Source organism: Symphodus melops (genome assembly GCF_947650265.1).
Source record: "Symphodus melops genome assembly, chromosome: 16".
NCBI classification, from domain to species: domain Eukaryota; kingdom Metazoa; phylum Chordata; class Actinopteri; order Labriformes; family Labridae; genus Symphodus; species Symphodus melops.
In genome coordinates this window covers 19,921,121-19,949,117 of record NC_136706.1, presented here as the reverse complement: position 1 = coordinate 19,949,117, position 27,997 = coordinate 19,921,121, and the positions used below count along the sequence as shown (strand labels likewise).

Sequence of the window (27,997 nt, the reverse complement as noted above, 5' to 3'; positions counted from 1 at the left end):
GTGTTTTCTTATTTCTTCCCACCAGAGATGCATGTTAGGAGTGAGGAAATATCAAATAAGAGACTTAAGATGTACGATCTTCAAACATTGCCTTCAGGGTTTTTACGGATTTTTCCTGTTAGCATTGTTCTTAGCCTTTGAACTGGACCTTCATTCATACAGTGTGTTAAACTAACAGCCCACCACCTTCATTTGAGACCCTGACGATGAAAACTCACCAGACTTGACTGAACACCGAGTTTATTCAGCAGATTTGTACATGCATTCTCCTTTTCATGACCACATTGTAACTTCAAAGTTGTTTCATCATCTGAGCGGCCCCTGACTTTTTATAGGTCCAACAAATTAGAGTACATTCAGATATTACAGCTATTTAACCAAAGATAATATTTACTCTTTTTGCCATCTAAATATGCACAATAAAATCCACGATTTGTCTTTGGTCAAAAATAACACACGTCACATGAACACTCGGCCTAGTGAGATAACCTGCCGTCTGTCACACTGTGGATGGACATGTTTACAGGACAGTTTACTGTACAGATTAAGGCAAGTCAAGTGATATCAAACAGGATCCAGAGAGGGGGCTGAGGGAACTGAAAGTAACAAAAGGATGGATGGAGGGAAGCAAAGATAGACTGAGTCATGTGGTGAAAAAGAGTGAGACGGGCTGTGTTCAGATGTAGACGGGTTGCTCCTGGGCTGTCAGCAGACGGTACATGGCTGCAGGCATCGTCTTCATGTGGATCTGGAGCGGAAAGAAAACAAATGATGCTAATTAAAAGGCAGGAACACCAAAAAAAAAAAAAAGACAAGATGTGTGGAGAGGATGGTACATTTTGCAATTGTTACACTTCTAAATCAAGACCAATACAGCTATCAAAGTATCAAAGTGTTCAAGTGCAACCACAACATAATCAAAGTCTTTACTCAAAGTGAAGCTTGAGAGGAGAGGTCAGTAGGTGATACTTTAAACACCTCTCTCTTCTTCTTTTTGAAGTACAAATACAGATTTATTTTTTTTCGAAGTTAAATGGTGATGAATGCGTTTGTAAGATAAACTGAATGTAGTACGGATAGAAAACTGTTCTAACACTCATGTGCTGTCCCTCATAAAAAACAAATAAATAGATGTACCTACATATAAATACATGAGTGAGTCCCTCGAGCTCATACTAAACAGAACTCTACAGACTGAAGCGACTCCCTCGCTTGATTTCTCTGCCGCTTTATTTCTCATTGTAAATGTCTTGATTGATTTATATTTGTATCGTTTGTTTCGTTTTTTTTATTATGTGATTAAACACTTGTCAACATTGTAAATGAGGGAGAGCAGTGATTTCTGCATGGTGTAATGGGTTTAATGTACTCTCTGTTAAATCTGTCAGACTTTGTGCACTTGCAGGAAATCAAGCTGTTTTTCTTTTTCACCTTTGTAATATCTCTAAGATCAGGCAGGTCACATCTTGGAGTGAAACTACATGAAGGAAAGTGTTTTTGAATACTTCAGAGCTCGTCCTACCTCTCCCATGGCGTTCGAGAGAATCTGAACGATCTTCTCGTGAGGCGTCGCCACCACACTCTGACCGTTGATCTCGATGATCCTGTGACCCACACGGACGCCTCCTCTCTCAGCGATGCCGCCCCTCATCAGGCTGCAGATCTGCACACGGACACAGTTCAACATGCTATAACCGTGTACCATCTGAAAATATGAATTATCTGTACGATCGCTTCACCACGTGCTGCTGCCGAAGAACAGACAATAACAAGCCTTTCTATACACTGCAGAAGGATCCTGTGTCCGTGTGATCAGTCCTGATACTCACGATGCCGTTCTGGACGCTGAAGCCGAGCTGGTATCTGAGGTCCGGCCGGCGGATCAGCACCATGGTGACAGGAGGACACCTGACGATGTTCATCTTGATCCTGGACTGAGACTTCAGACCCTGAGAGGAGACAAGTACAGAAATGACAAAACACATCCCACCAGCCTTCTGATGCATCGACAGAGTTCATATCCTCGTTTCTATCTCTGTCCACTGTCCTGTCAACAAAAGACCCAAAATAACTTGAAGAAAACTTCAGGACTTAAGAAAAGTACAGCAGAAGATTCTGTTGATAAGCGATGTTGCTACGGAAACAAACAGGCGGGATTTGACCTAAACTCCAAGCTTTAAGAAAGTTTGGATGGGAACCTGGCAGCAGAGCACGTTCTGACTTTAAGGACAGAAAGTTTGCCGTGAGCTCAGGTGAGTGAGGAGAAACCTGCTGTGAGTGGACAATGATCCTGGGTCGTTGTCAGGCTTTGTTAGGGCTGAACACTTTATTTTATTTGTAAAGGGATCACATACAATACGAGATATAATTCTTTACTGGTGTTATATATGTTTTCATTCTACCCGTTATGTCTACAGTTTGATCACCAACAAACGTCAGAGGAAAGTCTACAAAATGCTTCTTTTTAAACTGCAGACACACATGGGCATCAGGCCAAACGTGAATATGTTTCTCTGGATCATTTGATGTGTGGGTTTGACTGTAAAAACATTTTACATAAAACATGGCAGCCCTTTAGTCATCCTCTGAATATTTCCTCTCTTCAAACTCAGGTTTTTTATAAACCTGAAAGACTTTTTTTTTTTTCATGGGGCAATTAGCGCACCAAGCGGTCGACCCCAGGAGAACCGACCCGCATACACCCTGATGCAGCATGGGGGGAATTCGGGGTAAAGTGCCTTGCCCAAGGACACATCGGACATGTTGCTCGCAGGAGCTGGGGATCGAACCCTCGACCTTCCAGTTTGAGAAACAACAACTCTACCCACTGAGCCACAGCCTCCCTACTCCTCCAAGCTTTTTGGATATGGTTTGATATATTTGATTTGGTAGAGTTTGTAAACGCTGAGCCTCTCACTCGTGAGTGGATGTGAGTCTAAACGCTGCATGCGTACCTTGATGATGCTCTGGCAGGTGTTGAGCGGTAAACCCACCAGACTCGTCCCATTGATGGTCATGATCTGATCTCCGATGTTGAGCCGACCGGATTTCTCGGCTGGGCCGGCGTGCATCATGCTGGCGATGATGACTGTGGGAAGAATGGAGCCCCACCCGGACTCTACGATGACCACGCCCAGGATCTCTCCTTTCTGCTTCTCGATGTAAACCTGCGAGGAACAACGTCAGACTTTATTTCAGCAACGCCTTTCTCCACTACTCAAATATCCTCCTTTTGAAAATGTTTGAAGCAACCCTCCTCTTGCACGATCGATAAATGGATTGTGGACTTTTTGCGAAGTAACATGGAGAATAAGGTCGGGCTCATTTTGAGCTTTTTACAGCCAGATGCACAATCCTGAGAAATGGGAGATGACAGTCGGCATTTCGAGCCGTAGAGGAGAGAGGAGAGTCTGAGGTCAGTGCAGGTTTAGCGCCTCAAAATCACCTTCATACTTGGGTGACATTTTTGTCTGTCCCACAGCTGTGACGCTGAAAAAAAAACAGCTGTTCGTTGAATCCACTGAAGGGCAAACTAACAGAGCAGACTGAGCAGAAAATTAAAGACGCTGGTTCATTTGTGTTTCGTCAAATGTCATGAAATGACCTGAAGGGCTGTGTTATCCTTTACATTTACTGAAGGGCAGTTTGTGCAGCACATGTCGATCTTTTTTGAATTAAGATATCATATACTGAGTTTAGAGGTCAAGGTTTAAAATTCCTGTTCCTGTGCTGCCACCTGCTGGCTAACTCACATCTCTGCAGTTCTCTGACTTGGAGAAGTGGATGAGGTCGTCGTTGTACATGTCCTGAGTGTTGAGCAGGTCGCTGTACTCCCTCTGGCTCAGGTCCTCGGGGTCGATGCCATTGGCCCTGAGGAACTCCTGGTAGGCGACGCTGAAAGACTGACCAATGGACTGAGCGATCAGCTGAGCCTGAGAGAGAGAGAGAGAGAGAGAGAGAGAGAGAGAGAGAGAGAGAGAGAGTTTGATGAACCCTGTGGGGATTCTGTGTTCTGAGACAAACTGAACACAGGGTGTTCAAATGGCTTGATTTAATCCCACTTAAAGAATCTGTCGTGGATTAATTGTACTGAAAGTCTTTGAAGGAGCCCGACTGTCGTGATGCATTCCTTACTCATACCCAACTCCTGAATCAACACCAAAGCCTCTAAACATATTATTTCCAAATCAGCTAGTTTCAAAAAGGAAAAAAGAAAAAAAACAAAGGCCCTCTTCTGATAAAGTAAAAAGCCTCTTTCATCACGGAAGAGTTTAAAACGTAGGTCATCCAAAAGCTGGGTAACAACTATCAGGTCGCGACACAAACCCCTGAAGAAGTCTGTGTTTTGAACTTTGTCCAAAATGAAACAGACAATTTGTAGAAGTTGTTGTTGTGTTCTCAGAAGAGCGCCTTGGTTTCTCACCTTCATTCATTCATTTTTGTGTTCCAAAGGCACTTTTACAGCGTTTTATTAGAATGTCTGAGCTGTCAAAACTCGTGTTTATTTCTATTTATTTTTTAGCTTTTGTGATGTCCAGTTGCTAAACTTGACTGACAACAAAGAGGACGATGGCTCGCACACTGCAGAGCTCCAATATTACAGACTTTCTGTGACTTTTTATCTTGACTCAGCGCTCACACACTTTTTGGTTTGGATGTGTTTTCTCGATTATTTTACAGGTGCAGGTGCTAAATGTTGCCTTTCGAATAGCAGCACTGACTCAGGCCGAGTATGACCAAAAATACGTTTTCTGCAACCCAGTGACAAAATTTAGACCCTGTTTGCTAAAACAGAACTTGTCATTGCCATGAATGAGGCGAGGTTCAGGCAAACAGATTTTACACTGACAGGAGACACGGTCTATTTTAGCTGCTCCGGTCTCTCCCTCTGCTCCGTCACTGCCTCGGATCCACCTGCAGGCTCCAACTGGGGTCATCACTCCTCAATGTCTGCATTTAAAATGAATCGATAAGGAGCGAGCACGGATAACTCAAACTATGTTCAGCAATCGTGAGTCGTCTGACTGAACCGAGCTTTAAGGGACAAAAGTTTCAGATGTAACAAGTCGTGTAATTAAACCGCCGAGGTTAAACTTGTCCTTCACCCACACAAACATCAGAGCATTGCTCGAAATAACACACACCCAGAGTGTTTTCTGTCCCTCCCACCCTCCACGTCATTATAAATACTCATTGAACATGTTTCGAACGCTAACTTACATCCTCTGACTCAAAGACGTGGCAGATCATCCGGTACAGCCGTCTGTCGTCGTGGCTCATGGTGGTCTGCTCAGCAGCGTGGTCCAGGTTTTCCTGCGCACTCCGGGACCGAACCATCTTCCCCCGAGCCATCAGCACCACCATGTTTCCGATGTCTGCTATGTAGGAGATCGTCCTCAGGGGAAGGTCCATTAAAGACTCCTGTTGATCCAAACACGACCAGAACAACTTCAAACCCTTTTGGATGGCTCAACACTAAACGATAATGTCCCGCTACGCTTTTCGATCAGATCTCTCCGCACAAGAGGATCGTCCCCTGAAGTCTAAAAGACTGAAGGAGAGAGAGCGTGCTCATACCTGAGTGTCTGCGTTGAGGACTTTGATCCTCTGTGTGGACATGAACAGGTCGACCTCGGCTGTGGATGGAGCTTCCCCGTCAGGACTCTGCAAGAGGAGACAAGGAAGAGGAAGGTTAAAAACAGCGATGTGCAATGCAGTTTACAAAGTCATGACAGAGGGAGGCAAAGGAACGGAGAGTCAAGTGAGTCAGGAAAACAACAAAGCATAACAAGACAGAGGGTGTGTTTTTTTTTTTGCATAAAAGTTTGTTTGTATGAAGACAAACACACTTAAGCATCTTACGTATTCATCAGCAATCTGTACATGTTTGAGTGGATGACTTTTGTGAATATAAGGTCCGAGCACCTTATTGATCTTTTATGCAACTTGCACAGCACAAGACGATAACACAACAAACAAAAACAAACAAGTGTACCTTCTTTCTGTTCTTCGCCTGCTTCTGAGCCGCCTGCAGCGATCAAAAAATACACACACACACACACACACACACACACACAGACAAAAAACTCAGAAGAATTCAAATCAAGAAAACCCAATCGCCTCATTCACCGTCTGTGATCCAAATGCTAAATTAAAGGAGAAAAAGGACCTCAAAAGTGTGTGTGTGTGTGTATCTGCATGAGTGTGTGTATCTGTGTGACTTTGTGCGTATCTGTGTGTATGGGAGGAAGTGATGTTACTGTCTATCACATCTGACAGAGCAGGCTGCCAGAGGCCTTCCCAACAAACAATATCAAAAGTTCCTCTTAATCAATGTGACACAGACGACCCCCGAAGAAAAGACGAGCGGCCCCGTGCGTCTGCAGCCGACGCCTCGTTACAGCTCCGGGTTTCACGATCCCAAATGTCTGCTGGTGTTGTCTGGCAGTTTGCTCTCTCAACTGTTTAGAGGTTAAAATCCGAACCTGCTGATGTGATTACAGTGGATTTAATCTGTGAAAATGAAAAAGGATCATCGCTGTGAAATAGATCAGAGGAGGTCTGTACTGTGTGTGAGCCATGTTCTCATGATTGAGGAGTTTAGACTTCATCTTTTAGGACAGAACTAAATAACGTTTAATTCATATCTCACAGAGTAAACAATCAACATATCAATCAGTAGCAGCTATAAATCTGCACGACACAATCATTCTGTCCGTTTGATGAGGATGCGTTCTGCACGCAGGTGTTTGTACTGTTAACAATACAAAGATAGTTCATTTCACAAAGAGGCACCACTCTGATGGACTTTACCTTTACACTCTTTAAAGTCCCAACCGAACGTGAATGACTGATCGAACTGACTGTTAATGAAAGTAGTGTGACATTGGTTGTTGAGAGAAAAAAACAACAACAACAACAACATACACAGGACAAATTCAAGAAAACAAAAAGAGCTTCTTTGTCCACAGGGGTCGACAAAATAAACACGAACCAAATGTTCTCCAGCGGGAGCTTTAAATAACAGAGAGTTAGTGATTTGACCTTCAACTCTACTCGCTTCATCTTCAAGTCCAAGTGGATTCACTGTGTATTTGATCATAACCGGTCAACTCTAGTCTGTTAATAAAACAAACAGATTTTAGTATTTGCATGTCTTGTTTACTTGTCGCTGAATGTTATTTGTGCTGAGTTGACGTCGTGTCTTGGATGTGATTGCAGCCTCTGTGTCGCTGTAATTTCCTTCAAAGGATTCATAAATGATCTGTGTAAAGATTCCCTCCTGACATTGCAGATACAAGGAAGGGATGGATGGGCCGAACTCTGTGATAAAACCCGTGTGCAGGTATCGTTTCACTCGAGGGTCGTATATCTAGATTTAGTTCTGCATTTGATTGCACAGATGCCCATTTAGGATTTTTTTGTTGCCGTTTTTGTGACGGCTGATGATCTGTACCGTCTAACAGCTGATACATAATACCGCTCATGTCAGAGAATGTTAATCTGTAAACACTGCTGTTCTCTTTGACACGTCATTGTTTCTGTTTCTGCCTCGGCGCTGACCGCCTCCGCAGGCTGCCGTCACATCAGCATCCTGAGCCGCGGTCTGACTCGTGACCTGTGCTGGACGTCACCGTTCATACATCACTCTGTCACCTCCGGGGTTTCATCTCTGTTTATTTTTAGCAGACATCCTGAACAATAACCGTCTTTTGATGCCATTGTGGACAGTCCTGCCCGTGGACCTCAGGCTGCCCTCCATTAGAAAGGTTATTCTTACACACCGACATCCTGCTTTTTTCATCTTTTCCCTTTAGCTCGAGGTACAATACATTACATTTATTCTTTATGCCTGCATTAGCTTCTTTCTGCACTATTTGTACATCACATGTTCTCATTTAGGTTTTTGTTTCATTATCAAACCTGAATTGTCCATGTATTGTATTTATGTTTAACAAGTATATGTTTAGCTCATGAATGAGTTTACACACTCTCTATCATGTTGTTATTTTTAAGGTTGTTGTTGCTATCACTTAAATAAACTTAAAGAGAATAATCTGAGACCTGAGGAAAAATTTATTCACCACTCTGGGAGTTACTTTTTTCTCTTAGTTCTTAAATACAGACGTGCAAGATGCAACAATTGAATATTTTATTTGTCTGGGAAAAAAAGAAGAAGAAAATAAATCTGCTGCTTAATCAAATCCCTCCGGATGGATTCTGACCCTGATCTCATGAAATGAATCTGGGATCAGCCAGATGTGAGGGGACCTCATTAAGGAGTTTCGTAGTCTGCTCGGGTCACTCTCTGAGGTAAGCTCACGTTGATCCCCCTTCTGATACTAAAGGCGAACATCCCGACAAACAGTCTTTTACTTTATGTTGTTTTATTTAGAGAGGCTTTTTTCATTTGAAATGTTTCATTTCACTTTTTTTTTATTGAACATCTGCTTGAGCTGCAGAGCTGTTTGAGTCTGTGAGAAACGTGTCTGATGTCAGCTGCTCCGTGCTGTTTGTCATTAATCATCATCTAATACTATGTGAAACAAACATACATACACAAATGTGTGTTTATGTACATATATATATATATATATAACTAGTGGTAGATGATGTCTCCTTTGTTTCAGGTAACTGCTTTTGATATTATATTATTAATATATTATTAATTATCCCATGTAAATCTACTGAGAGCTCCGATACGATGAAAAGATGACGCTCATGGGTTTACTGTTTTGGTCATAAATATCTTTGTAGTTTGAATTCAGAAGGAAACAGTTTTGATCACGAGGGAGGAGCTGGAGATGAGGGAGGGGTTCATTAAGTAACAATGACGTGGAAAGTGGTGCAATAAGAATGAAAGGTAAGTGTCACGCAAATTATTGGCAGGAAAAAAGGATTTAAAACAAGAGATCTGTCCAATCACACGGCTCATTCCTCAGTGAGTCTGAGAACAATGGTGGTGCATGTGCAAAATAAGATATCATATCATATCTTTACAGAGGTAACAAATCTATCAAACACTAAGTTCTTTGGTTTCCGACTTATCCCTGCATTTATTAGTGTCGCCCCCTATTGGACAAAATGCAGATAGAATCTTTACTGAAGCTTCACTTTACCGAGCCTGATACCGCTGCTGCTGTTAGATCACTAGTCTGTATCCTCCACCAGCATGAGTCAGACCATTGCGTCCCGGCAAGTGAGACGCCAGCTCAGACTCCCGCCAGACAGAGAATGACTTATTACAGAGTCTCTAACCCCCTCCCTCATAGTCGTTTCCTCAGACCTTAACCGAGGCGGTGTCCTTAAACTGTCAGTCAGCCGCCCAGAAAGCACGAATTTGGCTCAACTCCCGCCCTTTTCCCGCCGAGGACACTCTTCCCTCATCGCTCTGAAACGGTAACCTCGTGCTGCTCCGGTACTGTGTTTGAACGCTATCTTTCCCACTCAGTCCCTGACACCACCTACCATCAAGTGGAGATGTCTTCTCATGTGAACAGTGAAAGCAGCCTACATGAAACTGTTTATATCCACTCCTCTGCTTTGTTTAATCTGTGTTTTTCCTTTGCGTGACCTGTATTGGACATCATGCACAGCGACTGGAGCAGAAAGCCGAGTCTCCAGTCTCCAGCGCTCCCCGAGCCTTGATGAAGAGTTTATATAACATCCAGTGGAGCTAGTTTGACGGTGGATCAGGAGCAGTGATCTGTGGATGATGCATTGTGCAGAAACCCGGAGACTCTTCGCTCGCTCACTGTGTTGACTGCTTTTAACTTTACAAGACCCAAATATGAAGTGAACCTTAGTTACATCACTGAAATGTCAGAGTGTGCATAAGAGGTAGCTCCAAAACGAGCTGCTGGTTTGAGCTTCAGGATCCTTGGTCAACACAAAATGTTCACTTCAGGAAGCTCGGATGGTATATTTCTGTTTAAGGTTTGACAAACCCTTCACTGAAGCTGTGTGAGGTTCATACTTTGTGTAATGGTGTTGGCATGTTTCTTTATGGCTAATCATCTTTTCAGGCACGTTTCCCAAAATTCAGCGTGATAGATTTTCTTGAGGGGTTTTTTTTTAGGCTGGCACGAGAAAATGTTATTTTCTTCGGATAAAAAAATTGAGAATTATTTTTTCTATCCCAAGACATCATAAATATTCATCCGTCAAAGCGCTCTGAGGAACCTGTCATACTGCGCTCCCGTCCTAGCTCCCTCACTGCTGCTGTCCTGCCTCACTTCCACTGCTTCAACTATTAATATCAGAGCTAGTTTGACTATCACTGTTTAATGCAGGGATTCCTAAAGTAGGGCGCGGGACCCCAAAAGGGGGTGTTAAAGCGCGCGGGGGGGGGGGTGCTCTGCAAAGATGAACAAAAACAATGGACACTTTTTTCACTGCTGGCGACGCATGATATGTTTTTTTAAAAAGATTTCGAGGTAAACACAACCCTGAAAAGGAATCTACACCAGACACTACAAACCATGAAGTTTCAGGTCACAGCAGCACTCATCATTGTTTCCTCTTTTTTACTTTTATCACTTTGATGTCAAACACTGAAGCTGTACTGTTTGAGATACATTCTTAAACTATAGGGATTTGTTAGCAAACAGAGTGACTGAGTGTGTTTCAATATACTGAATGTGTGTGTGTGTGTGGGTGTGTGTGTGTGTGTGTGTGTGGGTGTGTGTGTGTGTGTGTGTGGGGGGGGGTTATAATTACTATCTCTCCTTATGTCACACATCCTTTTAATCTTATTATTGGCACTGTGCCTCAGGTCTGTATGAGCGGTGGTTGTTGTTGTTTGTCACAGCAGATTGTTCAACAGGAGGATCTGTTCCAGGATTCTGTCTGTCAAAAGGAAGTTTTCCTTGAATCTGTTTCGTTGCTGAACATTGTCACGTGCTGCGCTCATGGTGGATTATTGTCGGGTCTTTGTAAACACAGAGTAAAGTCTGAACCTTCTTTTTCTGTGAGATTACATTAGTTACTAATCATAAACAAATAATACATGTATTGATGATTGAATAAGAGAAGACATCTACAGCTGAGACTAAAAACTGTAATTAGCATATAACTGACCACAAACCATCTGTGGGTGATTTCGTTGACGTGGATAGTTTCCTCTGCTCTGATTGGCAGGTCAATGTCATAGCTACCTGTCAATCACAAGTTGCCACGCCCTGAAACAAACCCTTATCTGTCATGTATTTTACTCTAATTTGGACCAGTAGTTACAAGGTGAGTTACTTTGAATTTGTGATTGAATAAAGTCATTAGGTGTTTTTAGGTATTAAAGTAACTAAGAAGGAGGATCAGTTTCTGGGAGAACTTCGGTTTAAGACACTTTCACAGTCTTACATACAGTCTCACTTATTGTGCCCATGTTGTCACCATAACAACATATTCATATAAACTGCATTTTGCTCTCACCCGGACTCTGTTCATGGCCTCCTGAGCTTGCTGCATGCGGGCGCTCTTTGTAGGCGTCCTCTCTGACAGCAGGTGGGTGCAGCCCAGGTAGGTGGCTGCGAAGATGATGCCGTCAATGAGGTCTTCAGGGTCGCATGGTCCTGGGACTGCGTGCAGAAAATACACCGATGAGCACATTAACACTTCAGCATACAAACATTGAAAGGCGAGGACAGGAAAATGATGGATGACAATGGGAGTGTGGAGAGAGATTAAAAACATGTTTGTTGTTTTTTTATGTCCAAGACAAATTCCTTATATGTATAAATGTAAAAACACGATTCTGATTGTGTTCTCCCTGTTTTACACAGTACCTGCTTGAGCAAGTTCACTGAAGAGCCACTAATTAACTTAAGGGTAGCTTAAAGCTGCCTAAGCTTCATCTGACTGTCAAAGCATGGCTGTTATCCTGAGGTCTCCATCCAAAAGGTTAAATGGAGGCACACTGAGTGACAAACACGAGCAAAATACAGGAGAACATAATTCATTCATCCCTGAGCGAAACACTGGTGTCTGTTACTGACCAAACACAATACACACATGCACAAACAAGACCTGTCAGAGTCAGGCCGGCTGCTACACAGGGAGCGCACCAGAGCATTTGGGGGTTCGGTGCCTTGCTCAAGGGCAGCTCAGCAGGACTCAGGGAAGTGACCTGACAACTCTCCAGCTATCAGAACGTAACCGGAATTGCATTGTATTAATGAATGAGTTGTTTAGACAGGGAAAGGTTTTTTTTTTCTTTAATATCTTATGTTACGTTGTGTTATAAATAAATAACTTTACTCATGACATGACTTGACTCATGTGCAAATAATGTGTTGGATGACACGTTTTCATGTTGAATCACAGCCAACAACATGAAATGGAGAAATGGAAAAAAAAACAAAAAAAACAAGTGTCCATTTTCGATTGGACAGAAGAAAAAGGAAGTTGGAAAATACGTTTTAAAAGAAAGAACAATACATGAGAAAACACAAGAAACACTCACCGTCCACAAATGTTGGGAACTGAGGAAGAGATCTGCGAATCTGTGAAGGTGAGAGGAAGACAAACTACATGAGCGTCCTTATTATTTCTACTCACACACTGCAGGTCTCTCCTAACTCATTGATATTCTGGGAGACTTTTACTGCTGTCAGCCGTTTAGCTGCTGGCAGATAAACACCTTGTGAAAGATGCCCGCCTGTCTCTCCAGGATTTATCATCCTCGCTGAAAAGGATCCAGTGAGCCCAGCTTTTTTTAGTCCGCTTTCAGCCTTTAGCTTGTTTACTTCGAGACAAATTGGCATCTTTCAAAGTAAGCTGAATTTAGCTGTTGGACGTTCTTGTTTGCCCTACTCAGAGATGCAAAGACAAATGCCTCCTGGTTCCTTTGACACTTCAGAAAACTTTAAATTGTGATGAATCCTGGGCAGGATCTGCAATTATGAGGGCGTATTCTGTTCTATATGTCAGGCATGTTAATTCATGAACTCTCACATCCTGGACAGATGGCGGCTGAGGAGGCGTCACCGGCTGCACTTGCGGTTGCGGCTGCTGAGCTGGAAGCTGCTGACGCTGTTGGAGGTGCTGATGTTGACGTTGCTGATGCTGATTAGGCTGCATCTGCGGGTACGTCTGAGGTTGTGCGTATGTCTGCGTTGGCCTGGTGCTGTCTCTCGGCTGTGAATGCTGGCCCTGGTGGTGGTGGTGTTGGTGGTTGTGTTGGGGCTGCTGTTGGTGATAATGTTGAGGAGGGAGTGCTCGAGCTGAGTCAGCTCTGAGCGGACTGGCCGGCTCCCGGGCTGGAACTGAGGCGTAGCGGGATGGAGACTCAGACGCTGACTGCGTGGGGGAGTGAGGAGAAGACTGTCAGAAGAGAGACAGAGACAAATAGAAGAGTATTTATTTTAAATTTCCTCTTTGTAAGTGCAATGCATCGACAGCAACACCTTCCTCCCACCATTAATGATTCACAGGTTTGGGCATCAGTCCAAGAACAAAATGAAAAGAGAGCAGGGATGTAAATCCTTAGATTGCTTACTTCCCAGAAGCAATAAAGTCTAATCTAATCATCGTAGCATGGCAGTCCAAACTCCTTGGGCAATGTCACTCATCAGAACAGATTTAAATAAGCCGTTCATTCTCTTTTTTTTAAGAGTTATTTTGGGACTTTTGCCTTTATTTGACAGGACGGTGGGTAGAGCAGGAAGTGACACGCGGGTAAGGAGCCACGGGTTGAACTCGCACCTAGGACGCCAGCTTGAAGGACTACAGTCACCATACATGGGGCGTGATGTTACCACCAGGTCATCAGTGACTCATGAACAGTTAAATATTCAAAGAGATGAATACAAATTGCAACAAGAAATATCAATAAATGACACCAAAATAGAAGTTTTGACAGCTGCAGAGTTGTTTTGTGTCCTTTTCTTCTGGTCAGTCTCAAACTAAGTCGAGGACTTGTACATGGACGGGTGCTTCAGATATTTCAGGAGGACAGAAATAAATTTTTGCAATAGTTCATGTCAGACATGGAAGTCATACGGCCCAGCTGTAATCAGCTGTTGATATCTGGGGGTTTTTTTCAGTCACACACACACACACACACACACACACACACACACACACACACACACACACACACACACACACACACACACACACCAACCACAGCTCATTCTCAGCTGGTCCCCCTGGAAACCTGTGGTACACTAAGGGAGCATCCTTCAACACCAAGCAAAACTGTGAGTCCATATTTCAATAAAAGTGTTCCTGACTGAACTGTTGATAAAAAAAATGCTTCAGACTTGTTGCATAGTGTTTGATGTGTCAGCGCTTTGAGTCAATTTCCCCGAGGTGACAATAAAGTGCATCGTATCATAACTGCAGGAACTCCTGACAGCACAGTGACAGCGCACCGGTCCAGAGACCGGAGGATTCTAAATCCCCTTCATCCTGCAGACTTTGATTGAGGAGGTGTTAGACATTTAAAGGAAAAGTAAGACTCTGCTAGTGAACGTTCAAATACTAATGTTTTTTTTTCCAAGGCAGTTACTTCTCTCTCAGACAGGCACTTCATACCTGCTAGATAAAGGCTTTAATCTATCCTGTTTACTTAGCTTTATGATGCTATCGTATGGGGAAATCATGGATTTTAATTTCAGGAAATCCCTCATGTCTTAGTCTATAGTTGTAGTACTCATCTGTAGTTAAATCTGGCTCTTGAGTTGGTAGATTTAGAAACATCCAGGTGAATTAGGAGAAGGTAAGAATAAATAATAGTTTCATTCGTTGACTTGAATGAAGTCAAGTTTTAGAGCACTGATGACGACAGGATAGAACGGTTGTTAAATGTGAATGTTTATACGCAGGACACTTTTGTCTGTCTGTTTCTGCAACATTATTATTGTTATGTAAGCCTGCTGTGCGTGCATGACAATAATGTCATTAAAATAAAAAAAGAGTTATAGTCTAACATCAGATAAAGAGGAATCAAAGCTGTTCTGATTGACCTTGATTGTTTGAAATCTTGTTTTTTTTCTCACGTCGTGAGGTCACCTTTAGAAGAGAGATGTGTTGGAGTCATACTTACATGTCCAGCTGTAGTCTGCAGGGCGTAAAGCTCCTCTGTGGGGCTGCTCTCCTGCCTCATCACCCAGATCGGCTCCACAGGGTGGTCAGGTGTGTACGGCGAGCGGACCGCCTTGATCTTCACCTCCTCTATCGCCTCCTTAATGTCTTTAATGGCCAGGCTGATGGCGTCTCCTGAGCCCCTCGGACCTTCCTCGCCATGGTTACCCACAGCGTGCCTCTCCTCCTGGGTGTCACCTGAGCTGCTCTGCCCAGACAAAGGGCTCTTGGCCAGGGTTTCTCCTGATCTCTGCGCCTGCCGGCGACTTTTTGGAACCGGACTATGATTACCGCCATCGCCCTCGCCGTCAGACTGTCCGTCATAGTGGTGAAGCCTGCAGCCAACAGAGCGGTCCAGAGGGGAGTGATGGGAAAGGCGGTCTCTTCCCTGCCTTGGGGCATAATGAGAGGCCTTGGTGGGGGAAGGTGGAGCCCCTTTTTGTACATTCTCCTGTCTATGGCTGGTAAAGGGCTCTGGGCGAGACTCCTGTCGGGCTTCATTGGGCTCAGGCCTCCAACCTGATTGCCTGCGAGGCTCTCTATGCGACTCGGGGTAGGAGGTCTTCAGAGGCTCAGGAAAAGAGTTGGGATGGGATATGGGCTCTAGGTATGACTCATACACTGGCTCTTGGTACGATTTTTGGTGGGACTCTGAGTAAAAGTCTGCATAGGTTTTAGGATAAGATTCAGAGCCAGACGTGAAGTGTGACAGCGAGCATGACTCAGAGCAGTCCTCGTCATCATCCTCAGGTAGGAGATCGTTGTCGGGCAGTGGGCTCATGCTTGCGTCCTCGCTGAAGTGGTCCAGTTGGGGGAAAGGTGGGACGTCAGGGGAGGAAGGTGGAGTCGGTGAGTGGAGTGGCGGCGGGCTGTGCAGGGGTCCGTCCATGCTGAGCGAGGCGGCGCTCTCAGTGTCGGAGCAGAGGTCGGTGATTTCACTTCCCTGAGCTGCGATGTCCTCCGCAACATCCTCCATCTCCTCCTCCTGATCCTCCTCCACCCTCTCTGCACAGCCCTCTGCTGCATCCTCCTGCACGTCATCATGACTACAGCTCAGGTGAGCTGTGGTGGAAAGGTGGTCTCCATCGTCCTCTGTTTGCTCTCGCTCTTTGCTCCTCTCCTTACCTTCCTCCTCCTCCTCCTCCTCACACTCCACCTTATCCTCCTGGATCTCCTGGTCCTCCTCCGCCTCAGCAGGAGGAGTGTGTTGGTGGTGAAGCTGCTTGTTTTGGGCAGTGCAACCAGGTGAGAGGTGAGTGGGAGTTACAACAGCTATGGGAGTCTGGTGAGAGGATGCCCTTTCCTGTGATTGGTCCGTCACGGGATCATCTGACATGTGTTGCAGCGCCTCTCTTGGACCCTCCCTTTCCTCCACAGGTGAAGCATCCTGTGTCTCTCTGATGGGCTGCCTCTGCCTGTGACCTTTTAATCTAGGGTTAGGGTCGCCATGGCGGCGGTAGCGGGCGACACCAGGGCGGGGCTGCTGGACAGGACGAGGTTCATCCTCTCTGCTCTCGACACCATCCGGCCTGCAAGGTGCTGACTCAGGGAACAAAGTGGGACTCTGAGCCTGGCTCTGCCCCTGTCCGGACGGAGGCCGCCGGCGATGCCGAGGAGGTCCCCGGCCTGAGGGCGGGTGGTGGTGGTGGTGGTGGTGAGGAGGGTGGTGGTGATGGTGATGATGGGGATTTGGTTCCCCATCCTGGTTGAGCATCTGGCAGGGCCTCCAGGAGCGGCGAACAGGAGGATCCCCGGCTGTCGATCCGTTGGGCTGCCTGCTCCTCAGAGGGGCCCTCTGCTCCTCGCCTGCTTCCCCTGATGCCTCTCCCTGATACTTCTGGCTCATGGCTGGGGCGTGATCTAACTTTATTCTTTAGAACATGCTCCACTTAGCTCCAAGAAAATTCAGCTCATGGCACAACCTGGGAGAGACAGACACAGAAAATAAATAGGAGTTTTTAAAAATAGGCAAACTGCAACGGCAAATGTGCTGACGTTTCAAATAAAAGCTAAATGAGTATATTTCTCTGGGAGAGATGTTTTGTACAATAAAAAATAAAAAAACATGGTCATATTACTCAAACACAGATGTATAAAGAGCAGAACCAGAGGAGAACAGATTTTTGTCTCGTGTGTTTCCAGAGCAGTTAGTGTATGTCTGTATATAATTAATGAGCATGAATGAAATCACTTTTTTTTTTCCAATATCAGCGCTGCCTCTGAGGAAAATTATTAATGTTTCAAAGTTCCACCCCACCAAACCTAAATAAGTCATAGCATCTTGATCGGATACTGTGCACATTCACACACACACACACACACACACACACACATTTACACACTCACAAACAAGTGGACGCACACACACACAGGAAATATAAGCGTGATGTTGAGAATTACACCAGGAACTGCCTGTCTCTATACTACCAATAGCAGGACCCTAAATCCCAAAGGATTCATCTGGGTGTGGAGTACACTTTAATCTGCACCACGTTCATCCGTCCAGCAGCAGCTGGCAGATGGCAACGGATAGCAAGAGAAAAAAGGAGGAGGAGGAGGAGGAGGAGGAGGGCAGAAGGACAGGGAAGGATATCTCTGGTATCAGATAAGACCTGGCAGGAAGACGAATAAGGCTACGATCTGAATAATTAAAGCCCTCTGTGTGTGAGAGAGAGGCCCAGTTTTGATATTTATTTTATATGACAGGGCTATCGGGGTTTCCATCAGTTCGCTCTTATCGCGACCTTCAGCGTGTCTGAGGTCAACGAGCTGAGACAGGAGATGAAAATGTAATCCTTGTAGCTGCTTCAGGAAGAGATAAAAGGAAGAGAGTGGCACCTACTTATCTTTAAAGGCCTATATTTATTATACCTGCTTCTCCATATGATTTAAACAGGCTGCTGTATCCATACATGATACATTATCTATGAAGTCCGAACAAACAATAAATGTGTGAGCGTATGTGAGAAACATCTGTGTTTTCTTCCTCATCTTGCGATCTCAGATAAATGGTTGCTGAATATTTACTGGAACATTACTGCTGTTTGTACAACAAGATTTCTACGTTGTACTATTTTAAAAGCTTTCCTGTATTTTTTTTGAAAGACAATACTTTGTCTTTTTGTTGGTAATGTGCAAAGAAAGGATTGCAAAAGAACATTACCTCCACAACAGATTCTTTGAGAAAAACGTAAAGGAGGAGCAACATCTTCAACATGGTCTGCTTGAATATTAAATCCAGTTTATTAGCACCTGTGATCTGTTTACAGGGATTTTGGGATATTAATAACCGATGGATAAAGAAGGTTTTCTTCCCCTCTCATAGATGAATTCAGCCAGCAGGTGACACCAACCCAACTAAATTCTGTCCAGTACAGGCGCTTCTTTTAGTGTCCGACGTGTGAGACAACATTACAGGAGCTGTAATGGCTAACAGCCATTCCTTGATCCTCTACATCACACTCATTCACAAAATCAGTGAGAGTAGAACATGAGAGTTGCTGGTCGCCCGTCGCCTCGGTCAGTCCCAGTTTTGTCTTTGAACAGGTCTGCTCTGATCCAACATGACAAAAAAAAAACTATTTCCCAAGGCTCAGCTGTGGCCCAGCGGCCCCTCCTGCGTTCTGCAACACAAAATAACCCTTGTTGTCAAGGTAGTCTTGTTGTTACTAAGCAAACAGTGTTGCTTACAGGTATTTATGGTTAAAGCTGATCTTACCTTCATTGGTGGTCCTCTCTGTGAAGTTATCAGACAGTTTTGGGAAACACTTTTACGAGTTGATGTACTTTGACCAGGAACATTTTCCCTAAAGGATTACATTACTGCCATGAAAGCCTGTTCTGAACTTTTGACACTGAAAGATTTTCTGATGGTGCAACAACGTTGAACTCATTGAGCCTAACATATACCCTGGAGTTAAACATGCACCCTGTAAATGCTACTTCAAAATGATCACTGTTTCTCTATCAGAGTAAGAACTGAAGATGCAACTCCAACTTGCTTTTTCCTCTTTTTGGACAGTGTTTTTTTTTTCCTTCTTAAAATGATTAGAAGATAAATGAAGACAAACTGTATTAATCCCACGAGAGGAAATTAAATTTGACGTGCTCTGTTGGTGAACATGCTTCACACACATAGCTGAAATACACACACTTGCACTCATAGAGAGATGTTAGAGTGTGTGGGGGGGCGCCCATATTTAGTGCTCCTGAGCTGGTAGGGGTTGATGCCTTGCTCAAGGGCACCTCAGCAGCATTTAAGAATTGAACAGCTAATTTCTAGACTTGGTCTGTTTGAAAGACGACCCTCCACTTCCTGGACCAAGTCTTATACAGACTGAGCTGCTGCAGCAACCCCCTTAATACATTCTTAACATCAGTTAAAGCTTCCTCTGATATTTATAGGATTATGTAAAATATATTTGATCCATTTTGATCAGGAGCATTTTTTTTTAAATTTAAGTAAATGTATGATAAGCCCTAACCGTCAATTACTGCAGCTTGTCTTGAATCAACTCCTTTCATGTAGGATTAAGCAGCAACAGAAGGTTTACCGACATGTTTGTCATCTTATATGTGCACTGATATAAACAGTAGTCTTTTAAAATCGAAGTGGAGGACATAGAGCCGTCACAGGGGGGCGAGGGTTAACGATTATCCCTGTAATCTGAGCACGAACCACAACTGTCGGGGAGAGAGCACAAAGGGATGCAACAGGAGTCAGGGCGGACTCCCCGGGTGGCTAATGTGTCTCTCTGCCAGGAGTTTAGGACTGGATGGCATCGGGTTTGGGCGACTCTGAGGGATGGGTGGGGCAGGGGGGGGTCAGAGAGGAAGGGTGGCCCGGGGTCACAGATGGCCCTGGCAGCGCGGCAAAGAAAACACACAGGCCTGCAGAGCCGTGAGCCGGGCGCTGCACGTCCATCTGTCAGGCTGCAGTGAAAGCTGCGGGGTGGGGGATTTACTAGCCCATTAACTCGCTTATCTGATACTGACAAACAAACACACGGACAACCACACGTGTGCTGTACTGTACCTGCAAGGACTTTCACTGCTTATGTCTATTGACCAAACTTTGAAACCTTAATGTGAGTAAAATATGGCTGAGTAAATAAGGCAACGATGATCACTGTCCACTGTCACCATAAATGTGTTCATCAATTGTTTCATATCAGGCAGATGACTCATTTATCCTCTAATTTATCAGAAACTGTGAAAAACGACCATTAGCATTTCCCATGAAGGTAACAATTTCTTTTTAGTTCCTTTAGTGAGCCTGATAAATATCCTTTTTTTTTTTTGAAGAAGAAGAAGACATGTCCTCTAACTTTTGTTCAGCCTTATTGATTCAAACTCACATAGAAACTGATCTTTTTTTTAATCTTCATTCAAATCTTTGGGCCAATATTTACTCTCCTGTATACAGGAAGTGTTTCTATATATCTCAAAGACCCCATGTTTCAGGAAGTAGTGTACACATGTGTAGATTCTCATAAACATTTTTCAGTTGCAAGAATAAAATGACCTTTTACTCCTAACATTTAAATCAGCCACAGGTCACATTGCCAAATGAATAAACTGTGGACTTCCTCTTATTACTTGTCTCTTCGAGTGATGACATTTGTGAAATTAAAATAAACTGCACCTGAGTCCTGCAGTCAAACACAACATGCCAAACATCCAGTATGGAAGGATTTAAAACTAATCGTGGGCCTGCTTGTTTTATTTTTAGCTTGATATATTTAAGAGAAAGAAATTACAATGACGAGGGTGATAGACTGAACCTCTGTGTCCTGGACGATGCAGGTGAGCAGGTGAAGGTACATCTGTGGCATTAACAAGCCAATGCATCATGTACAGTAGCTGCTCCTCTTATCTTGCATACAAACACCACCCTGGGTCTCAGTGCTGTCAAAACAAGGCCCCAACATGGCACAGTCACTATGACACCTTTGTAAAGTTTATTGGTTGATGAGTCCATCCCGGCCCATTTAATAATCCTTTCAAAACACATCAAGAACATTGAAGCGTGAGTTGCTAAGTGTGCATGCTCCATGTACACACAGGCTATAGTCCTCCGAGAGGGTAAAATCCAACCTGTGTTTCCTCCACTGTCCTGTCTCTAAAGAAATGCATAAAATGCACTATTGGCTCTGGTTCATTTTAAAGGGCATTTTATTAATAATAATAATAATAATAATAATAATAAATTTTGTTTAGATCAGAATAAAATAATAATGACTGTCCCCACTTTAGAGGGATCTCCTCATCTTTCTATTCTTGGTTTAATGATTCATCCACTTACATCTCTCTCCTCCTCTGCCTCTTACACATTTACTCTCTCCCTCTCTCTCTCGCTCCCTCTCTCTCTATCTCTCTCTCTCTCACTCACACACACACACACACACACACACACACACACACACACACACACACACACACACACACACACACACACAAACACACCCAGACGCTTTCAAACATATGGTGCATGTTGGGATTTATCAGTGGTCGTATTACTTACATTATGTTTACATGAAGACTACGCCATTGCTCCAGAGGGAGACGATTAAGCCATGAACAAGTGCCAAACTGGCAAGTGCTTTTTATTTTATTTTTAAAAAAGGCTTAATGCTTCTTAAATCTCCTCCAATAGCCTTCAATGGTTTTTATGTTAAAAGGGCAAAAGCTTTCCTTTTGGGATTGTTGCCCATTATTACGTGTCCTGCATCCTGTCTGTTGGGATACACTGAAGAACCGGATGCAATCCATCTACATGATAACGGCGTTATTCTAGAGAGGGTGCACGCAATCCGTGTCTGGATGCAAAACGAGGCTGACAGCTATTTAAACCAAGTGTAGCAGACTGTCACCTGTCTAAACGCCTTCCTTTGACCCTCCTCACGGTCTACATTCAATCTCCGCAGGTGTCGGATCCGCCATAAACGAAAACAAACCGAACAAATTCCTACCCCCCCTTCCTGCCCCACACAAAACCCGGAGTCCCCTGACCGGCTGCCGGACAGGATATTCCCTATATCACACTGTTACCTGCATGTCAGTGGAGGAGAGGCCCGGGTCCGGCTGCTGCAGTACTCATCGTTCCCGTGCCTCCTCGCTCCGCTTGGCAGTTGGCTCGGTTTGATTCCGTGTTGTCCCTCCAGACAACTTGGTCGGATTAAAGCGGAGAGCTCAGCCCCTCCTCCTGCACCGTGACATCAGAGCGGATTAGCGATGCACAAAGCGCCTTTACAAACAGTGCTGATGCTGGTGGTGGTGCAGAGCAGACACACAAGCGGTGCTTTACGGCCATGAGTAAACCCCTCATCCCTCCCACTCCATCAACTGCCTGCAAAGAGAGAGAGAGAGAGAGAGAGAGAGAGAGAGAGAGAGAGAGAGAGAGAGAGAGAGAGAGAGAGAGGGAGAGAGAGAGAGGGAGAGAGAGAGAGGGAGAGAGAGAGAGAGGGAGAGAGGGAGAGAGAGAGAGAGAGGAGAGAGAGAGAGAGATGCCCGCCTGCTGCAGCACCGACCTCCTCTGTTCCCACGGTCTGTCGGGGGTGTCGCTGTTATCTGCAGGTGGAGCTCTCTGGTTGAGTTAATCAAGATGCTCATGTTGTATCATAGAGCCGGATAGGAGGGTGTCATCCCTCAAACGTTTATTGGAGCCCAGTCATTGTTTTCACTTCTGTTTGCAGTTTTGGAGAATCTTTTTAACATAGCTTTGTATGCTGACAACATTTGGCTATTTAACACAGGAACACTGTGAACTAAATAACAAAGTGTCTTCCTAACCCTGAGGAAAAACAGACTTCCGGAACAGTAATGCTATATAAAAAAAAAGGAAGCCAAAAGGAAGGAAAAATTATGCAGTTCATCGAGTGTCCACTTGAGAAATATCACAAGCCTATACATTTTTTTTACAGTAGTAACTCTGTTGGTTCAAAAAAAGATCTGATTAGTGAATTCTGGATTGGCACACAGAGAAAACATTATTGATAACGTGTCTGTTTTTTTTCTTTAATGAAGGATATGCGTTATTTACAATAAGAAAGATTATTATTATTATTATTTTATTTTCCTGACATCAAGAAAGTCTCAAGATTGTATGTTGTGTGCAATTTGAGGTGGTTGAATGGGTTAAAGCTCCATGTGAACCTCCTAAAGAAATGATCTATGTAATTAAAATGACTATTTTGAAGTAGCCTATATTAACTCACTGTGATTAAGCAACCCACAACCCATCACTGAAACGAGATCAAACTAATGAAGATAAAACAACTTAAAATCATTCAGTGAACTTTTTTGTTTGGCTGTTTAAGAGTCAACTTTTGGGAGACAAAACAGAGTTTTACATTCGGGATATTTATCAAGCTGTTAGAGGTCTCGTTCACAAATCTGATATAGACAAGCATACCTTAAAGTCCTCCATTTCCTTGATTTGTCCAGATATTTATTGTATTACGCTTGTGCTCTGGATACCTCTTATCCGAAATGATTTCCTAGTAATCAAATCATCATGGTAACTTTACTGAGACCAGACTTAAAATATTAAAAGGTATATTTTGGGAAAAGAGCCTCTTATTTGTTTTGTAGTAAAACAAAAACCCTCTGTCTAAATCTTTGTTTTTGGCTGACATGTATTCTATGAGATACAGTAACTATCCATAGCTGATACACAATGTACAGACTTGAGTGGGTGTGAGGGGGGGATTGCGGGGCTCCTGGCACCATAATCCGGCCACATTGTTGTGTCATTAAAGGCCTGCTGGAGTAGATCAACAGGGCCTGTTTCTGCACATTACTGAGCCCTGGTAACGCATTCTCACCTAAGTCACGTGCGCCCCTCCAACGAAGCAGCCGTTACCGTGACAACAATATGTGACGGAGGATGGTGATGGTGTAGAGTGGTATCCATGGCATCCATTCTTTTATTGCAGCCGCGTTTTTTTTTAGGTTTTTTTTTTTTTTTAATCCCACACAGGCCTCTACAGATCTCTAAAATAGTGGCTGTGAACTTTTGGGTGAAAGTGGAGGCGTGCAGGGGGTACATAGTTTAAAGTCCACAGAGCCAATTGAAACGCTCCAAAATAAAGAGAGCAGTTTGCAGAATCAGGTCATCAGAGTGAATCTGAGGTAACAATATCACTCTGCTGCAGGCCTTAACTCGTGTCAAACAGCCTATATATCGTGCTCTGAGTCAAATTCACTGCTGCTCTATTTCCAGAAACATCAATAATTTGTTGCCTCCCTCTTTGCATTCATGAATGTGAGTATACATGCTCTGTAGTTAGCTGCATAGCATGCTGTAAGGTTAGACCGCACCCATTACTGGAATTAATGCACATTAATGTTTTATAATGGCCCTTTAAAGAGTTGTTTCCGATCATGCAGAAAGCCATGGCCTCAAAATGCACACTGCCATTTCATGTTCCTGAGACTGTCAGGCTGCGTAAAACAAAATAATAAGATCCCCTTTATTGATCCCTTAGAAGTACCATGCAAACGGTAAATGGACTTGAGTGCATTCTCAAAGTGCTTTTACGCCGCAGGTCAAACCTACACATTCAAACACTGGTAAAGATTGCTATGTAAAGTAGCTAATCCATGAAAAGGCCACCAATGAAGCAGCATGAGTCTAATTTGGGCTTTAGTGCCTTGCTCAAGCACACATCAGACATGTTGTGACAGGAGCTGGGCATCGAACCCCGAACCTCATTTTATACATTTTCAACTACATTTCTCTTTGTATTTCAGTATTTCAGTGATTACATTAATTTTTACTGTTTTTGTATTTAGCATCTACAACTCAAGCCATTGTCTTTGATTTTCTTTGTATTTCCCTCATGCTTCTCTACAGTAAGTGAATCCCCTTTGTCTATGTGCTCGACCTCTGTGAAAGCACGCCCAGTAATGCATTCTTCAACGCACACTTTACCTTTGTTGTGATGTTGGTACAAAAGGGCAGGTGATGTTTAAAGCTCATAAAGTCTCTCGTCTTCATAAATAAAAGCATTTAAGAGCTCACAAATGAATGTGTTTTAAAAACTGACTGACATGGTGTGTAGCTGTTGAATTACTCACATAATGCTTTTAATAAATTGTTACTTGTGCTCCAGCAGATGGTGCACAAACACAGTATGTAGGACAGGTCTCTGACATGCTGACCCTCCAGAAAAAACACTTTTGCAAATCTGAAATATGTATAATTAAACTGTGTTCAGTTTGTTAGTTTGATGTCAGATGTTTTGTCTCTTTTTAGATGTTTTGCACCTTCTGAAAATCAATTTTCATCTATTTGTCTCGCTTCTTTGAATCCCTTCCATATCTTTTTGATCCTCTAGTGATTTATTTTTAAAGTGACTCTTTTAAGTGATGTCTGGACTGCATTTCACAGTTTTTGAGAAAAAAGGTTCCTGACACTTCAATGCGTTGTCAAAGTGATTTCTGAAGATCTCGGGAAAATCTTCATCAAAACAAAGATTCAAGATCACGAGAAAACAAAATTGGAAAACACATCTGAGCATCAGGTCAGTTCTCAGAGCTCTGGATCCTTGACTCGCTCTCTGCCTGTTTGTCACATTCACCTGAGCTGAAAGAGATGAAGAGGTGCAAAACAGAGATTACAAAAGTATTCATTCTATTGAACATTGACTAAAGCATGCATGTGAGCATTTGAAGAAAAAAAAAACATTTTTATTGTCTTCATGTATTCATGACTAAAGCATGCTGAATGTGCCATTTAATGGCACATAACTACAATGAAATGCTTTCCAGTTAAATAGAAATGCCTTCTGCAATCTATTAATCTATCTTGATGCAATAATAGTTTCAGCTTGCACTGCAGCTGTTTATTCTGGCACTCTTCAATTGATTTTGAAGCTCTGTCATGTTGTTTGCAGCAAGACAGAAAACCAGATGAGTGATAGAGATCATTAAAAACATAAATATTATCCTTGGAGAGAGTCTTCTTTCTGTTCATTGTTCTCCATCAAACAATCAGCATCGACTTGAAAATGAAATCAAATCTCAAAAATCAGCTGGATGTGACTCAGAGCTTCATTGTTTCCTGGAGAAGAAACATGGTCAGGCTTTCTGGCAGAACCAGGAGAGGATTCACCTCCACATCTGGTCTGAAAGATCTCATGACACCTTATTAAAATGATGATAACCAAAGGCTATAGGATTGACCATTAACAACAGCAGAAAGGGATAAAAAGACAGAGGGCGGAGTAGGCAGGTCTGGCAGATGGATCACAAATGTGGATGAGAGAACTCCATTGAACAAAAATGACAACAAAGTCTCCAAAAATCCTGCATGTGACATACTTTTCTCCTTAACTTTTTGGAAGTCTGATTCTCTCTGCAGTGATGGTAAAGAGGTTTTCGGGGCTGAAAATAAAATGTATATTTTCCCTCATTTAAAATTTGCAGAAACAGCATGAGAATATCGTTTAGAGACTTTTAGGAGTTGCACATGTGGGATTAAAACTGAATTGCCTAAAAAAAAAAAACTTCCTGCAAGTGGTTGACGCCTGAAACCACCTCAAACAGGTTTGAAAATGTTTGGACTCTGCAGGTTTGTGATCGGGTCATTTTTGAATTGTCTCTTCTTAAACAGCTGAGCCCAATGATAACAGAAGGGATCAAATAAAACATGCACCATACATTGATAGACTCTGCTATAAGTTAGTGAACATGCAACACCTGTGACTGCTAACAAAAAGAGCAAACGCCCTCTTAGAGGAGGACTGTTGGACAGGTGCTGTTTGGGTTTAGTGCTCCGTGCACATCTGCAGGCGTTGTGTTGGCTGTGTGATTTTTGAACAGGAAGTCTCTTTTGCCTCCAATTTAAAAGAAAATGAACTTTCTACACATTGAAAAACTATTCTGTCTTACTCTGTTTCAGAGTTCTGCAGATGCTCACAGACCTAAATGTGAGTGAATGTGTAGGTGTGACCTGAAGTGTAAAAGTGCTTTGAGTGGTCAGAAGACTAGAAACGTGCTTTAATTCTGGCTACTCAAAGTGCTTTATAAGTGCTTTATAAGCGAGCTATTTTGTAAGTATAGAAGGACACCTTAACTTTACAAAGACCTGTCCATCAGATCTCCTAAATGTAGAAAATAAATCTTCTATCTATCTATTTTTTTTTGCTGCCTTTGAAGAAACCTTTATGCAGGACAGCTTGGTCAAACAGTCTTATTTTCTGATGGGGACAGTTTTGATATTAACTATTTATTGAATGTTTATTTTGGGACATGTATGGAGCATGTAACTGATGCTGCACACTACAGGATTTAAAGCTAAGACTTATTTGCATTGACCAAGTCTGGATGCACCTTTAGAATACATACGTAGCATTGCCATGACTCCAAATGAAGGGAACACTCTCCAAAAGGGATGAATAGTGTTGACCTTTTTCCAATGTCATAACTGGGGAACCCTTGAGCAAGACAATTAACCCCTAACCCTGCAGTGTCTTGGCTTAGAGGACAATAAATCAGACTGTCAGTGGAAAACAGACTGCCAACTCCTGCACACTGAGACCTTCAAAGTAATAAATCAGCCTCTATTCACAATTTTGATGCTGAAAAAGTGAATAAATCAACTTGACATAGTTTCTTTCTTTGAAAGGTGACTTCATATTTTTCAGTTCCTCTTTTTCTTCTCCAATTTGCACAGTTACATAATTTCCCTTCCCCACTTCCCCTACTTTGTTTTCTCACCAGCCGCCCCCCCCCCCCCCCTTAGTTCCCTTACCTTTCCCTCCCCCCTTCCTCCTCTGCTCCCTCACAAGTCCCCCACCATCTCATCACTTACCTTCTTTCTCCTCCTCCCTCTCAGACTTCTTCTCTTTCTCCTCCTCCCTGCTCTGCCTTCCAGACTCACAAACTTCCAAGACTCTTCAGTGTGCTG

General features: G+C 43.3%; 1 protein-coding gene across 5 annotated transcripts; it reads right to left on the bottom strand.

Annotated features, from left to right (window-relative positions):
* Window positions 1-223: 223 nt before the first annotated feature.
* Window positions 224-27,960, bottom strand: LOC306836974 (uncharacterized protein). Of its 5 annotated transcripts, none has more exons than XM_079364383.1 (14): window positions 27,902-27,960; window positions 22,135-22,288; window positions 15,047-17,006; window positions 12,952-13,320; window positions 12,461-12,500; window positions 11,431-11,576; window positions 5,996-6,028; window positions 5,578-5,664; window positions 5,221-5,421; window positions 3,753-3,932; window positions 2,955-3,167; window positions 1,830-1,949; window positions 1,523-1,663; window positions 224-748 (listed from the first exon to the last, which is right to left on the bottom strand). In XM_079364383.1, the coding sequence occupies exons 3-14, from the start codon at window positions 16,928-16,930 to the stop codon at window positions 677-679; spliced, it is 3,486 nt and encodes a 1,161-aa protein (XP_079220509.1). In that variant the 5' UTR covers window positions 16,931-17,006; window positions 22,135-22,288; window positions 27,902-27,960; the 3' UTR covers window positions 224-676. The 5 variants fall into 5 exon arrangements, with proteins under 5 accessions (XP_079220509.1, XP_079220508.1, XP_079220510.1 ...); XM_079364382.1 differs by lacking the exon at window positions 27,902-27,960 and adding an exon at window positions 22,614-22,626 and having other exon boundaries at window positions 22,135-22,350; XM_079364384.1 differs by lacking the exon at window positions 27,902-27,960 and having other exon boundaries at window positions 12,952-13,296; window positions 22,135-22,528.
* Window positions 27,961-27,997: the final 37 nt, after the last annotated feature.

Excerpts from the sequence above, each read along its gene's own strand:
- LOC306836974 (XM_079364383.1), bottom strand. The coding sequence starts at position 16,930 with ATGAGCCAGAAGTATCAGGGAGAGGCATCAGGGGAAGCAGGCGAGGAG. Across the intron at positions 12,501-12,951 it reads AGCCGCCATCTGTCCAGGAT|ATTCGCAGATCTCTTCCTCA; the intron begins GTGAGAGTTCAT and ends TCACCTTCACAG. Across the intron at positions 5,422-5,577 it reads TCCTCAACGCAGACACTCAG|GAGTCTTTAATGGACCTTCC; the intron begins GTATGAGCACGC and ends TTGGATCAACAG.